General features: G+C 41.8%; 2 protein-coding genes across 3 annotated transcripts in view; one reads left to right on the forward strand and one right to left on the reverse strand.

Moving 5' to 3' along the window:
• LOC143291205 (X-ray repair cross-complementing protein 5-like) overlaps window positions 1-6093 on the forward strand; it is a 42865-nt gene extending 36772 nt beyond the window's left edge. The window contains exons 18-21 of the mRNA XM_076600951.1: window positions 460-572; window positions 3537-3633; window positions 3944-5214; window positions 5257-6093. Of these exons, the coding sequence (XP_076457066.1) occupies window positions 460-572; window positions 3537-3633; window positions 3944-4095 (362 nt within the window). The 3' untranslated portion in view covers window positions 4096-5214; window positions 5257-6093. The remainder of the gene's footprint in view (window positions 1-459; window positions 573-3536; window positions 3634-3943; window positions 5215-5256) is intronic.
• A 2989-nt stretch (window positions 6094-9082) lies between these two features.
• The window catches only part of LOC143291207 (MFS-type transporter SLC18B1-like), a 27562-nt gene continuing 19546 nt past the window's right edge, over window positions 9083-17098 (reverse strand). For both annotated transcript variants that reach the window (XM_076600953.1, XM_076600952.1), the window contains 2 exons: window positions 14564-14657; window positions 9083-12349 (listed from right to left, as the gene is read on the reverse strand). In XM_076600953.1, the coding sequence (XP_076457068.1) occupies window positions 12164-12349; window positions 14564-14657 (280 nt within the window). In that variant the 3' untranslated portion in view covers window positions 9083-12163. The remainder of the gene's footprint in view (window positions 12350-14563; window positions 14658-17098) is intronic.

Consider the following 17098-nt stretch of genomic DNA (forward strand, 5'->3'; position numbering starts at 1 on the left):
ACACACACACACTCACACACACTCGCGCGCGCACGCACACACACACACGTACACACACACACACACATACACTCACACACACTCACATACGCACACACTCACACCCACTCACACACACACACACACACATGCACACTCACATACACACTCACATACACATGCACACACTCTCACACACACTGACACACGCACGCACACACACACACACACACACATACAATCACACACACTCACATACTCGCACACACACACACACACACTCACATACGCACACACTCACACCCACTCACACACACACACACACACATGCACACACTCACACACACTCACACACACACATGCACACACTCACACACACACACACACTCACACACTCACACACACACACACACACACAAATAAGGACAATCTGGCAACAGCAGTGCACCAGCCATTACAGTACATGTTTTTTTGTTTCAGCTTGCCGGCAGATGGAGGACAGGGTGTCCCAGCTAGTGATGGATTCGTTCGGACAGCAGTTCTATGGCAAAGCCATGGACTGCCTGAAAACTCTACGACAGGAGGCCATCAAGGTATATATACAATTCACATTACATACGGTTTAAAGCTTCAAGGTCCTGTAGCTTTTTTCACAGCCACCAGGGCTTTATAGGGTCCTGTAGCTTTTTTCACAGCCATCAGGGCTTTATAAGGTCTGTAGCTTTTTTCACAGCCATCAGGGCTTTATAAGGTCCTGTAGCTTTTTTCACAGCCATCAGGGCTTTATAAGGTCCTGTAGCTTTTTACGGACATCCTTGCAGTGAATTCACACTGTGTCTAGGGCTCGGTGTTGGGAAAAAGGTGGGGCACGATCCTCTCCTTTGGCGATACTCACCGTGCCAACCACAGTCAGTCATTCACACCTGAGGGGAGTGAGGGAAATGAAGAGTACAGTGTGGTTCCCAAGGACCTAACGCCATGTGGTAACGGGGCCTGGACTCCTGGTCACTGCTGATCACTGGGTCAGAAGTCCAAAGCCTCACAGAGTCTGCCTCACTGCACAGTACATTGTTACCTCCAAAAAGGAAGAAATCTTTTGTGGTGTATGTTGATCATCAGTTGTTTGGAGAGGACATGAGTGCTGAAGAGGCAGATGGCCACCTCACTGTTCTTCCTGTTGAGAGAAGATGCGCAGAGATGCCAGCTGTTAGGATTTTGCCATACATTGTTATGTTTGATCGCAGTTCATTCCGACATTACGCCAATGCCAAAATTGTTTCGAGTTCATTTTCAACTACATAGCATGGTCACCTGTCGATCACAACGCCAGAGCAGTCACTACGAATCTTGGTCTCATGTGACAATGCTCAGCTAATCACGTGCATGTTTACATTGAAACAGCACTGAGTGGACCAACCAGCTTAATTGTAGCAGTTACACTGTATAGCAGGTGGGCCCAAAAGTTGTATGCCTTGCAGATAAAATGTATGTTTACTGGTGTGGCTCAGAATCCGAGTGCTGCTACCAGATTCAAAATGTTCCTACTAAGTTCCTGATTGTTCCCACAAAGGCTTCAGACTTGACAGGTGTTGGCATGTCTGGATGTGGGAAGGTCATCCCTGTGCAGTCCTAGATACCGACAGGCATTCAGCCTGCAGTAGGCTGGCCAGTGAGCAGCACAATATGATATGATAACCTGTGCCATGGGACGTGCGTTCTACAGACAGATGAGGCCTCACTTGGGGAACTTGCACACGCATATTTACATGCATTTTGCATAACTTCCACAAAATGTGTAAAGCACTGTCGTGCATTTGTGCAGCCACACACATCTGGGCACACACACACACACACACACACACACACACACACACACTTATTCCTACAGTGTTGCCACTGTATCAGCAAAAACTCCAGACACAACCCCAAGGTCATGCGTACAGCCATGACATTTTCTTCAGTCTTCTGGTTTTTTGTTGTTGTTTAGTTGTGGGGGTTTTTTGGGGGGAGGGGGTGTGGGGGGGAAGGCACCCATAAAGTGTGTGCTCCACTCTGAAAAAGTTTGTTCTTTGTTGGTTTGATGATGCCAACATTTGATGAGTGATGGCTCTGGTTTGGAGATGATGCCACTGTTTGTGTGATCAGGAATCACTCTTGCTGGTCCTTATAGATTTGTGGCTGCTCCTCCTCTCAACACGTTTTTCTTTGAGGCGATCAGTGGTGTGGAGGCCTCGTTAGGTTTATCAGGTATTCATTTTACATTTCTTACAAGTTAGCATCTTTTTAGCTGTAAGTAGCTTGTATTAGGGACGGCATGCAGCCCACTTTCTTGGTGGGTTTTTCATCGCTCACAGAGCGAGAAGTAGGTCATATGACGACAGGTGCAGCCCACCACTGTAACTGGCTGCTCTGGGTGTGCACTGCTTTTGTTCAGACAAATTTTCGGCAGACTTTATAAACGGATCAGTTGGAATATGTAATGGCAGATATATGACAAGCAACACGCTCACAGTAAACACAGAAGACTAAAGTAAATAATGGGTGTAATCACAAAACCAAATATATCTTGTAAACTAGCAGAAATTGTCACGAAAATGTTCAAAATCCTTTCGTCTGAACAGCGATTTCCACAAAGAAATTTGACCCTTTCGGTGACCTGGAAAGAAAGGAAACGGAGACATGCACGAGCGGTTCTTGCTGAAAATACCCAGGGACCCCGACAAAAATCCAACGAAAGCGGGCGTGCACACCCTCCCTAATGTTTACATCACCAGCAAGTCTTTGTTTGTCATTGCTGCGTATAAGTCCAGCCACCACACAGGCAATATCGGGACTGTTCAGCTAAATAGAAAATGAAACTGCGCTAAGTGCAAAACTCTGCAGTTGGCTATTTTTCCATGCAGTATTATTATTGTTATTATTATTATGAGCATTTACACGTAATCTTGAAAATAAAACCGAGGCGTTTACAAATAGAATACACATGTAAATATCAAAAAGGAAAAAATTGAACACAAGATAGCAAACATTAAAAATTATTCTTCGCTACCCCCCACCCCAAACCCCCCTCACACACACACACACACACACACACACAACACACACAAGCACACGTGCACACAAGTCATAGCACACAATCATAAATAGTACACAATCAAAAATATAACCAACAAATTCTGATACTCACTGATAATCATTTTAGTTCATACTGGAAAGGGATGAGCTGTTGAGAATTATTCAGGAGGGGAAAAGGTGGGTCTTCAGATTGGATTTGAAAGACTGCAGTGAAGATGAGTGACAGAGAGGCTGAGGAAGTTGATTCCAAAGAATGGGGCTTGGTATGAAAAACTGTGTTGGCTGTACATTTTGGTTCGAACAGGAGGGATTCTAAGCAGGTGGTTGTCGGAAGAAGAGCAGAGTTGGTGTGGGGGTATGTAAGGATGAATGAGATCAGAAAGATACTGTGGATCAGTAGCCTCAGTATTGAATCAGACCCCCATATATGTGTATAGTGGGCATTACGTTTGATTTGCTGTTGTTGGGTTTTTGTTTTGCAGAAGTCCGAGCCTGGAAGCTTCAATGATTTCATCCAAGACTTCAAGGACACACTGATTGAAAAGGGCAAACGAGATTTCTGGGATAGAATCGTGCAGGGTAAGTGAGTTAACTGAGTTATTAAGATATTTGTATCATTTATAATGTTGTGTGTAGAACTAGAAGGGTGTGTTTTCATCATCTTGCTATATTTTAGATTACATTCAGTATATTTAATTATTGTTGTAAAAGACAAGTTCATTTTGTTTTAAGTAGTAGAAGTATAAGTAGTAGTAGTTTGATTTTTTATTATTGTTGATGTTATAATTATTGATATTATATTATTACTTTAGTATTATTATTGTTTTTGTTATTGTTATTGTTACTATTTGTGCTTGTGTATCTGTCCCCACCCCCTCCCCTCCGGCAGAGAAACAAGGCCTCATCAGCAAAGTGGAGTGTGAGGAAAGCGAGTTCAGCAAGGAAGAGGCGGACACCTTCATCGCCGACGAGGTGAAGAAGGAGGAGGCGGCCCCAGCACAGGAGGAGGAGACGGCCGATGACCTCCTGGCTGACCTGTGACCTCCTCGGCATGCAGTCCCTGTGCTATGGGTGGGGTGGAGTGGGGTGGGGTGGGTGTGCGGCGACAAGTTTCCCAGCTCTGGTTTGTGTGCTCGTTCTGTGCGAGCTGCTGCACACGTACATGTGCATTATTGTCAAGAGACATGAAGGGTTCAGACTTGATAGGTGCTCTCTCTCTCTCTCTCTCTCTTTTTTGTTATCAGTGGTGTTGATGCTTGCAGCATAGGGGCCTGGATTTTCTCCTGATTTCACTCCTGATGGGCTTATTCTGTGTAAAGTGGAGACTAGTATCAGTACGGTATGGGGTTTGTGATGCATACCTCTCAGGCAATATGTTTTGGTCCAGTGGGGTGGTATTCTGTGCAACAAATTGTTAGATGGGGGTGGGGGGTGGTGAGGACTGCAAAATATCCCCAGTGTTGATGCCCAGAGTTAGACAGCAAGATACCCCAGTGTTGATATCCTGAGTTAGACAGCAAGATACCTCAGAAATGATACCCTGAGTTAGACAGCAAGATACCTCAGAAATGATACCCTGAGTTAGACAGCAAGATACCTCAGAAATGTTACCCTAGTTAGACAGCAAGATACCTCAGAAATGTTACCCTAGTTAGACAGCAAGATACCTCAGAAATGTTACCCTAGTTAGACAGCAAGATACCTCAGAAATGATACCCTGCGTTAGACAGCAAGACACCCCAGTGTTGACCCCCTGAGTTAGACAGCAAGACACCCCAGTGTTGACACCCTGAGTTAGACAGCAAGATACCCCAGTGTTGACACCCTGAGTTAGACAGCAAGACACCCCAGTGTTGACACCCTGAGTTAGACAGCAAGACACCCCATTGTTGACACCCCGAGTTAGACAGCAAGATAGCTGAGTGTCAGTACCCTGACAGACCAGGTAATTTTAATAGCCTCTGCTGTAGACATTGAACAGCGAGTGCTCTGGATTCCAGTCTTTCAGGGATGCATCAAAACCCCATGTCCTGGTGACCAGTCACACTGAAGAAAACCTGGACCAGTGGACCTCGGCTGAAAATATCATCAGTGACAGAAAACTGTGCTCAGAAAAGGGTGATGTTTGTGTGACAATAAGGACACAAAGCATTAGGAGAGGTGGGAGATGTAGGGGGAACAGGACACAAAGCATTAGGAGAGGTGGGAGATGTAGGGGGAACAGAAAGAAATGTGTGACAATAAGGACACAAAGCATTAGGAGAGGTGGGAGATGTAGGGGGAACAGGAAGAAATGTGTGACAATAAGGACACAAAGCATTAGGAGAGGTGGGAGATGTAGGGGGAACAGAAAGAAATGTGTGACAATAAGGACACAAAGCATTAGGAGAAGTGGGAGATGTAGGGGGAACAGAAAGAAATGTGTGACAATAAGGACACAAAGCATTAGGAGAGGTGGGAGATGTAGGGGGAAAAGAAAGAAATGTGTGACAGTAAAAGCACAAAGCATTGGGAGAGGTGGAAGATAAAGGAAAAAAGAAGGGGTGTGTGGGTGGAGTGGAAGGTGGGGGTGGGGAGCAGCCAAGCCCAGACAGTATTCAAACTGTAGGTTGGATTTTTCTTTTTTTTTGAATGAGAAAGAAAGATCAGGAAGAAATAACATGAAGCATTATAGACTCCACAACAAATGTTTCATGCACAACAGATCTTGGCTATACTTCTTTTTGTTTCTTTTGATTTTTCACAAGACTTTTCCACAAAGTGCTGCTCTTGCAGAAACAAATTGCTGGCAGTTGAAACATCCCAACCAAGCGAGGGGAACAAATGGACAATGCTTTTCCAGTGAATGCTGGGCTGGGACCAGTAGAGGCAGCATTCTGGGGAGTGACAAAAGATCAAACGCCTGTTCCTCTTCATGGCAACAGCAATGACTGATCATCTGTCTTCATTGGTGTCAGCGTCATCTGTGCTGATTGTTGTGAACTCATTATGTGTTGTAGAGTAGTACACATCACGACATTAAACTGAAGTGTTCTGGAACACTGACGTCTCTTTGTGTTGCTGCTTTGATGTATGTTTTGGTACAGAATGAATGAATGAATCTTCTTCAGTAAGGGAAGTGGAGTAAGCAAGGATATGCTTTTTTCATCTGGCCCTCGGGGCAAAGAAATTCAACATGCAAACAAACAAACCAAAAAAAAAAACCTCAGTGAAGCTATTGCTACTATCATTACCACTACTACTACTAAGTAAATAAAATAAACAAATAAAAAAGAAGAGAGAAAGAACAAAATAATGTCATAGCAACAAATACAAATATTAAAACGGACACTTCACACACACACAAATGAATATACTTGAATATGTTCTTCTGTGCGGTACCCCAATGACTCTTCAGAGTTGAGAGAGAGGAACAAGAAAACGGCCTTACACTTTGAATGAGCGCCATCTTTCGCTTTGTCGAATATCTGCTGTAATCTCTTTCAAGTCTGGCTTTAAAAAACAGCTCTTTCCTGTCCTCTGTTCCTCCTCTCTTCTTGTCCTCTCAAGATGCTGGTCCAAGGACTCCTCATGTGGATCATTCCTGCATAGTGTATCTTACACAGCGACACATCCTGCACTGCACTATCAGTAGCTCAAGGAGGCGTCACTGCGTTCGGACAAATCCATACACAATACACAACATCTGCCAAGCAGATGCCTGACCAGCAGCGTAACCCAACGCACTTAGTCAGGCCTTGAGAAAAACAAACAACCCGCCCCCCAAAAAAAAACAAACAAAAAAAACCAGTAATAATAATAAAGAAAGAAAGAAAAGAAAAAAAATGCACACCTGTTCATCCCATGGTCCCAAGGTACAACTGTTAGTATCATTCGTGCTAATACCCCAATGCTCTCCCACGTTTTGACTTTCCACTACTGCTATTACTGCTGATGCCACAAATTCACAAACATTTTCAAAATTTTGTATTTTATTCTTTTGTTTAAGCTTTGGGCCCATCCCAGATTTGAACTCGCAAACATATGTGCAGTCATTCAAATGAGACGATAAACTGAGGTCCCGTGTGCATCATGCATTTAGCACATGTAAAAGAACCCACAGCAACAAAAGGGTTGTCCCTAGCAAAATTCTGTAGAAAAATTCACTTCCATAGGAAAACAAATAAAACTGCAGGCAGAAAAAAAAAAGCACTGTCAGTGTAGTGACGCGCTGTCCATGGGGAGAACAGCCCAAATTTTGCACAGAAAAATCTGTTGTGACAAAAAGAGTACTACAAATACAATCTCTTTCAAGTCTGGCTTTAAAAAACATTGCTCTTGCCTGTCCTCTGTTCCTCCTCTCTTCTTGTCCTCTCAAGATGCTGGTCCAAGGACACCTCACATGGATCATTCCTGCACAGTGTATCAAGCACAGCGACACATCCTGCTCTGCACCTACAGCTAATGCACACCTGTTCGTCCCAAGGTTCCAAGGTATGACTGTTAGTATCTTCCGTGCTGATACCCCAATGCTCTCCCACACTTTGACTTCCCACTACTGTTATTACTGCTGATGTCACAAATTCACATTTTCATAGTTTTATTTAAAGCTTTGGGCCCGTCCCAGATTTGAACTCGCAAACATATGATTGCCAACACCATGCTTTATTTATCCCTGCCACACAGTTTCCTGAAAGGTACAGGCAAAAATATCTTACCATGATCTGCACTCAGACTGAATCTCAAACATTGGCAACCAAGAAGAGGAAGAAGAAAAAGAAGACGAGGAGTATTTATGTACAAAGAAAAAGACACGTGGAGAAGATGATGAATGTGAATGGGGAGAATGATGAATAACCTATAGAAAAATAGAGTTAGGTCAAGGAACTGATTTTTTTTCTATGGTATAAATAAGACGTGGAAGATGGAAGGGATATAACAGAATAAATGACATTAAAGAAGCAAAGACAAGAACAAGAAATAAGATTAATAAAGACTTGTCTTCATCGTGTATGTGTGAGTGTCTTCTGAGGAGGTAGGTTTTGGAACCAATCGAAAAAAATCCTCTGGATGACCCGAGACCTTCATTTACCACCCAACAATTTTTATTTTTTTTTTTAAACATTTTTTTCTTTTTAAATATAAAATAAGATAATTACATGTCCACAGAAAAGGATGATAATGAAAATATGTGGGGAAATGGATTTCACACTGCTTCCCTAAAAGGGAGAAAACACGGGTAGTTACAATATATGAGAGTCTTTTCGATAGCCTCCCTTAACTCAGTACGGCCAGTCCTCTCTTCTCCTCTACACAGACCCCTCGGATGTCCAGTGGGTGTCTGAATGACCCAACCTTTAGCTTCCGTCGTCAGAATTGTGGTATTCTTTGTCAACATTCACCTCTTCAATATTTTGATGATGGTAACTGGGGTGAAACGCTGTTAACGTCGTCTCTTTCGCCGTTCGTATGGAGAGAGTTAAATGCACTTCTGCTAGACATTTACACACACACACTCACCCCACCCCCCTCCCCCTCCACCCCACCCACACAGACACACCAAGTAACGTTGTTGTTGTTGTTGTTTTATTCTTTTTTTTATAATCCAATCGAAATGTACAACAGGCTAGGTAATAACACTCTCATTCCCTTATTTTGGATTTGTTTTTGTTGTTGACAAAACTTTACATAAAGACGTCATATGTATACATACAAGAGGAGCAATGCGGGCTGGAGTGCGAACACATCAACGTGTGTGTGTGGTGTATATATATATATATATATATGTGTGTGTGTGTGTGTGTGTGTGTGTGTGTGTGTGTGTGTGTGTGTGTGTGTAAGAAAATATTAGATGAAACGAATAGATGAACAGATAGACAGAAAAATACATAAATTAATAAATGAATAAATAAACAAACAACTAAATGAATAAATACATTGTAAATAAATAAACAGCAAACTAACTAAATAAACAAATCAATAACTAAATGAATGAATGAATGAAAAAAAGAAAAAGGAAAGATCAAAACATTCACACATCTTTTTTCTCCACTGTGACAAATTCATACCAGAATTTCTGAATATCTGGGTAGTGCCAAAACATGTTATCAATGCTGTCTTCAACAGGAGAACAGGAATCACACCTGTCGATAATTCACATCTGAAACCTTTTCATCTTTGTATCGGAAAGTTTGTGTAGACACCTAAAACTGTTGGGTTTTTTTGTTTTGTTGTTGTTGTTGGTTTTGTTTGGTTGTTGTTGTTTTTTTTCAGTCGTTTTTTTCAACACCACGTTTTTCGTCCCACTATACACAGCATTTCGATGCGATATTATTGTCGATGAGGGACACACAAACATACACGTACATACAAAAACACACACAGAAATGCACACACTGACACAGACACAAAAGCATTCAGAAAAACACACACACACACACACACACACACACACACACACACAAGCACACACACGCATGCTAATTCAGGAGCGGCTTTTCTAATTAGAACTTGGCAAACAATATTCCATTTTCACAGCTGAACTTATAGCCATACTTATGGCCTTGAATTATATTTCAGACATTCCGAAAACTGTATGTGAGGTTTTATTATGTGTAGACTCGAAGTCAGTATTACAAGCTACTTAATCTCCAAATTTAAAGAAGTGAATTGAGATGACAGTGGAAATAAAACATACTATTCATCAATTGACAAAACAGGGCATTGACATAACTTTCTGTTGGGTACCTTCACACTGTGGAATATCTTCAAATGAGTGGGTAGACCAAGCAGCTAGAAGAGCAGCACGTAATTTCGAAGGCGTAATACAACTTGACATCCAGTTAGATGTACATGAATGCTTTATTAGTCGCAATACAACTTGACATCCAGTTAGATCTACATGAATGCTTTATTAGTATAAAAAAAATGGAACCAGAAATTGATTTAAGAAATTGCCTATTGATTCAAATAACCAATATCACCAATATTGTGTAAACACAAAGAATGCGGCAAATCCCATACTTTTCTAAATTTGACAAATTACAAGTTTAATGTATAGAACTCGTTTAAATGCCTTTCGTACAAAATTTTCTAAAATATATAATATATATGCGGTAAACAAATGACAGTAAGCCATCTACACATTCACTGTCCAAACATAAGACTGTTGATTCCAAAAGATGTAGTTGATGACTTTTCTACCAATATTCCACTAGCCTCTGAAAAGATTTTGAATGATTATTCACTGCTTAGAGTGTTTTCGAAAGTTTTAAACTCCAGTCCAGTTGGTATCCTCCTTTGATGCGTTTTCATTAATGTCGTTACTTATATTTACATTGTTGTAAGTTAACACTTGTTGATATGCATACACATATTCTCCCTCCTATGACACTTCATTCATTACACACCACAATCTCTTTAAACTTTGATTTCTTATGTTATACTTTTTCTCTAATACAAAACATTAACACCTTCTCACATGAATATTCACATGCATTCCCTTTCTTTTATTCACAACTTCTCTTCTTTCCGTCTAATAACACTTATAGTGAATAGACGTTAAACTGAAGATGACACACGCACGCACACTCACACATACACACATGCAAGCACACAAAAACGCCCACACACATGCACACTCGCGAGCGAGCACACACACACACACACACACACACACACACACACACACACACACACACGACATCGTCTAATATCACTGATAGTGAAAAGACGCTAAACTAAAGAACGAACGAACGAACACACATGACACAAGTATGGCACTTAGTGCTTCCTCATACTGTGGAATTACACGGTAATTCTGAAGAAGGAACTGCACACAGGAAATGTCACAAACTTGTGTTTTTTTATTTGGTGTGTCTGTGTCTGTGTGAGATGTGTGTGTGTGTGTGTGAGAGAGAGAGAGATGTCTGTGTGTGTGATGTGAGCGCGCGTGCGTGCGTGCGTGCGTGCGTGCGTGTGTGTGTGTGTGTGTGTGTGTTGTATTGTATTTCTCTTTTTATCACAACAGATTTCCCTGTGTGAAATTCGGGCTGCTCTCCCCAGGGAGAGAGCGTCGCTATACTACAGCGCCACCCTTTTTTTTTTCTTTTTTTTGTGTATTTTTTCCTGCGTGCAGTTTTATTTGTTTTTCTTATCGAAGTGGATTTTTCTACAGAATTTTGCCAGGAACAACCCTTTTGTTGTCGTGGGTTCTTTTACGTGCGCTAAGTGCATGCTGCACACGGGACCTCGGTTTATCGTCTCATCCGAATGACTAGCGTCCAGACCACCACTCAAGGTCTAGTGGAGGGGGAGAAAATATCGGCGGCTGAGCCGTGATTCGAACAAGCGCTCAGATTCTCTCGCTTCCTAGGCGGACGCGTTACCTCTAGGCCATCACTCCACTCGTGTGTGTGTGTGTGTGTGTGTGTGTGTGTGTGTGTGTTCGTGTGTGTGTGTGTGTGTTCGTGTGTTGTGTTGTGTTGTGTTGTGTTGTGTTGTGTTGTGTTGTGTTGTGCTGTGTTGTGATGTGCTGTGCTGTGTTGAGCATTTTGTATATTCGTTGCTCTCTGCTTTCGATCTTCACAATCATTCCATCTTTTCCATTGGCTCCAGTTGAAAATCATGATCATCAAAATCGTGAACATGACAATAATCATCATCATCGTCATCATCAGCAGCAGCATTTTGATCCCCATTTTCTTCATCATCACTTTTTTTTCCTCAAGGCCTGACTAAGCGCGTTGGGTTACGCTGCTGGTCAGGCATCTGCTTGGCAGATGTGGTGTAGCGTATATGGATTTGTCCGAACGCAGTGACGCCTCCTTGAGCTACTGATACTGATACTGATCATCATCAGTCTCACCACATCATCGTCATCATCGTAGTCATCATCATTTTATGATCATCATCATGAATATGACATCATCATCATCATCATCATTATGATAGTTTTCCTTCCATTGTGTTTGTCGCCAATCGTTTCCGCTAGCACATGTGTACGCACGCTCGAGAAGGATTTTAAGTGAAAAAACAACAACAACATCATAGAAACGACAACAAGCAACATAAACTGATCGCGTCCTTCCTGGGCAGCCACAATCCGTGTTCTGAGGGTGGGAGCTCCTCTTCAAAACTCTTCCTCTTCATAGAACACGGTGTGGGCAGGGCGAGTCAGGTTGTCGTTTGTGTCCGAAGTGTGACTGTCGGAAAGCACGATCTTCGGTGAATCTGGTCGTGCAGGTCTCCGCGGCTCGCCGTCCCCGTAGTTCAAACAGCATCGTTCCACCGCCTTGTAAGCAACCAGGAGCACAAACTGCAACGGAGAGAAGGAAAGCACGGAAATGAAAGAGAAAGAAAATGAAACGAACTAAAGACAAACGTTCACTATATCAAGCAATCAATGATGGTGAGGAGAACTTCAAAAAGAAGAGGAAGATGATGATGGTGATGATGATGATGGTGGTGGTGGTGGTGATGGTGGTGATGGCAATGGTGGTGGTGGTGATGGTGGTGGTGCTGGTGATAATGATGGTGGTGGTGGTGGTGGTGGTGGTGGTGACGATGATGATGACATTCCTTGATCTGTCAGCAGCGTTTGATACAACTGATCACCAAATTCTTATCAACTGTTATAGCACTACCTTTGGCATTCGAACTACTTCTTTAAAATGGTTTTCATCAAATCTCTCAAACTGCGAGCTCTTTGATAAGTAAATCATTCTACTTCTAAGGTTATCCCTCTTACATTTGGTGTCCCTCTGGGATCAGTCCTTGGGCCTATTTCATTCACTTTATGTACTCAGCCTTTATCTGACATCATCAAAAAGCATTCATATAACTACCGAAAATACGCTGATGACACTGAACTACAGAATACCGCTCCACCATCTGATTTCAAAACAGTTATTAGTGAGACGGAAGCCTGTGTGGCTGATGTAAAGGTGTCGATGGTTAGAAATCAGCTGAAGCTTAATGAAGACAAAACCGAACTCTTAGCTGAAGGAGACCGAACTCGTCTCAACTGACTAAAAAAGGACCCAGTTACCTACCTTCGGCACTGTTACAATTACATTTCAAACATCAGTTAGATACCTAGGTGTATACCTTGATCAGACTTTGACCGTAACCAACTCCCACATCCCTGTGTCGCTCATGTAACGTCCATCTTCGTGTACCAGCCTCAGTCAGACCATACTTAACGGAGAAAAACATGGCTTAATTCGTTTCCTCTGTTGTCCTATCCAAACTAATTTACTGCAGTTATACTCTTGCAGGCTTATCATCTTCCTCTGTTAACAGACTACAGAAAATACTGAAGACTGCTGCACAGTCTCTTACAGCTCAGGTCCCCCAAAGTTTGGAATTCTTTACCATCGTCCATGATAAATGTCCTTGTCTTCTGTCTTTAAGTCAAATCTGATAACAAACCTTTTCCGCAAACATTTATGCACTGAGCAAAATGAATAGATCAAATTCTGTTTGCCAAATAGAATTCTATGCCAGAAATACTCTTATGTAATCCTGTTTTAGTACAGTCGATATTCAATGTTTTGAGCATGTGTGTGCGCGCGCGCCTGTGTGTATGTGTGTGTGTGTGTGTGTGTGTGTGTGTGTGTGTGTGTGTGTGTGTTATGAAGCGCATTTCATTTTAATCAAAGCAATATTTATTTGATAACTTTTATTGTCTGATAGATTCTGAAATATATTTTTATATTTTTCATCTTTGAATACATTTGATATTTTTCATTGACCAAGAGCTGTTGCAACATTTTTTTTACGTCATGTTCATAATACACTGGATGATGTAAGGCACTATGAGTAGCATTAGATCTGCATATCACACTAAGTTGTGCATTATCCTCGTCATTATTATCATTATGTTTATGTTCATATGCATGTAGACAGATAGACAGATAGACAGATGCTTTGTCAGAATCGGGGAACGAACCCCGTCAGTTTCGAGGAACGATGTTTCCGTCTTCAAACTTATGCTGTGCGAAGTTCACTTGTGTGTGGGTGTGTGTGCGTGCGTGCGCGCATGTCATTTTTAGAAATCTTATACCCTTTTTTTGTTGGATGTTTTCATTTGTTAATATTGTTGTGCAATACCCTATTGTCTTAACATGAGCATGTGTGTGGCGGGGTGGGGGGTGGGGGGTTAGTATATCGTCAGCTATTGGGAATTCTTATTTGACTAGTTTTAATCTCTTCTTATGTTGCGCATGATTTTATGCCAGTGTTTACAATGAGCCTGTGATTGCACAACTTAATTTCCATGTGGATTAATAAAGTGTTTTTGATTTGATTTGATTTGATTTGAGCGTGAGTATAGCAGTGGAAATGTTACGTCCGACGGCATACACATCTGGAACGTCATGTGTGTCAGCAGCTTCAGTATGTAACCCTTTCAAGCAGGATATCGTTGATTGTATTCGCGTGAAAATCAGTCACCACCCAGACTGTCTTCATGATCACCCCGAAACTGACGGATGCCCATCATCCGACATGTGGTGAAACACAAACTCACGGAAAAGAAGCAAATGCCTGCGTTCAGCGTGATGGACCACTCGTAGCTTGTCGCTTCCATCACTGAACTGCCGATGGTGGGTCCGAGGAAAGACCTGCACACACAAGTCAGTGATTAGTGAATTCATTCGTTCGTCCGGCGCAATAGCCGAGTGGTTAAAGCGTTCGACTTTCAATCTGAGGGTCCCGGGTTCGAACCTCAGTGACGGCGCCTGGAGGGTAAAGGGTGGAGATTTTTCCGATCTCCCAGGTCAACATAAGTGCAGACCTGCTTGTGCCTGAACCCCCTTCGTGTGTATACGCAAGCAGAAGGTCAAATACGCACGTTAAAGATCCCGTAATCCATGTCAGCGTTCGGTGGGTTATGGAACCAATAACATACCCAGAATGCACAACCTTGAAAACGTAGTATGGCTGCCTACATGGCGAGGTAAAAAAACCGTTAAAGCCCACTCGTGTACGTGCGAGTGCTCGTGGGAGTTGCAGCCCACGAACGAAGAAGAAGAAGATTCGTTTGTCCGCTCCTCTGTCCATTCATTTGTTTGTTCAGATTATTCATACATCAGCCAGAGACGGAAGTCAGTGAATATCAATAGAGAACACATTTGAACAAATCTGAACTGTCGTAACACCAAATTGTCTGAACTGCATAATCAAAGAACAGTTTTTCCCCCTAACATTTCAAACTGTACCTTAGATTTGGACAGGATCAATCAGCACCTGCACATGGTTCACTGTTCGTTCTAAATGGCTGATAACTTCACACATTACCTCTCAAATCCATTTGCATTACAAGTAGCCAGATGATAGTATTTTTTTCTCAAAATTCTTTGTTGACCCACCAATGTGACTGTAGACCAATATAAAAAAAGACGGAACAGTTATTTCCCATTACTGGAAGGTTAAGGTCAGGGAAAGAGCTTTTCGTTTTCACAGTGGTCAGTGGAACCCAACACTGACCGCAAGTCACAAAATCCTCAAGCTGCGAACTACCCATCCCAAATCAGGAAACGTCAGTGCTGCAGGAGAACACCTGCTGAGAAAGTATGGAGGTGACAGTCCCTGGGTGACGACCTCTCCGGGTCATGACGATCAGCCGTTGCTGTAGCAACAACAAGATCAACAAACAACTGTAGAACGGTAGCCTGGTGTGCTAGAGCGGCTAAAGATGAAGCGATGGTCCTGGCACACACCCAAATTACAGACACACAAACTCTCTCTCTCTTTCTCGCACACACACACACACACACACACACATGTTTACTCTACTGGCACTTATACAGAAGCAGCTCATTCAATCATAAACATTAAGTAGCTTTTATAGACTTTGAAAAAGCGTCTGATTCCATTTATGGAAATCTTCTTTGGCCTGTTTTGCTAAAAAAAAAAAAAAAAAAAAAAGGTATTAAAGGTAAATCGTATAAGTGTATTAAAAGTATGAATGGCCATGTTAAAACAAGAGTCAGATGTGGTGGTAGCTTTACAGATTATATTGATTGTACGGCAGGTATTAGACAAGGAGACCCAAGCAGTCCCATATTATTTTCTATTTTTATAAATTAACTGGCAATGGAAGTTATTAACAATGGAAGACATGGAGGTACTTTTTTATGTGATGCCTTTGAATTGTTCATTCTTCTTTTAGCTGATGACATAGTTTTGATTTCAGAAACGGTTGTGGGACTGCAAACTCAAATGAATAACTTATATAAAGCTGCAAATTCTCTTAAGTTAAATGTTAACATGTCTAAAAGCAATATGATTGTCTTTCTAAAGGGTGGTTATTTAGGTGCAAGGAAAAGATGGTTCTACAACGGTGTGGTAATGCCTGTGGTAAATGCCTACAAATACTTAGGAATTCTTTTCTCCACACGTTTAAGTTTTGTTGCTGCGTGTAAAGATCTCGCTAGTAGGGCCAAATGTGCTTTATTAAGTATTATGCAGAAGTTATTTGCTCTTAACAATAACTCATTTGAATTGTTCATCAAACTCTTTGATTGTCAAGTTCAGCCCATAATGCAGTATGGCTCAGAAATATGGGGTTTAGATAAAGCTGTGTTCCACTGTGAAACTGTTCATTTGTTTGCTATAGAAAGATATCTGGGCGTTGATAAGCAAACCCCAAATGACCCCAAATGACCTTGTATATGGTGAAACGAATCGTTATCCTGTATATGTAAATTCTGCAGTTACTTGTATATGCTACTGGCTAAGAATTTTGCAAATGGAAGATTTTAGACTGCCATATAAAGCTTACAAATTGTTATACGATTTAGATGTAAGGGGTAAAAGAATTGGGCTACAAACGTGCGTGTTTGTTTGTTTAAATTTGTAAATGCATTTCGGCAACGTTTAATAGATTGTAGATGACAGGACTGGAATCGACATATTCACACAAGTGAAAGGTTTGGTGTGTATAGAACGTTTTGTGTTTTGCATGATTTAAAGCCACATTTGCGTTAAAATCTGGAAAGACACTTGGAATATGTGACGACGAAGTTTAGACTAGGTACCTCTGATCTGACTGTACATTACT

The sequence above is a fragment of the Babylonia areolata genome, chromosome 16, assembly GCF_041734735.1.
Source record: "Babylonia areolata isolate BAREFJ2019XMU chromosome 16, ASM4173473v1, whole genome shotgun sequence".
Classification (NCBI taxonomy): domain Eukaryota; kingdom Metazoa; phylum Mollusca; class Gastropoda; order Neogastropoda; family Buccinidae; genus Babylonia; species Babylonia areolata.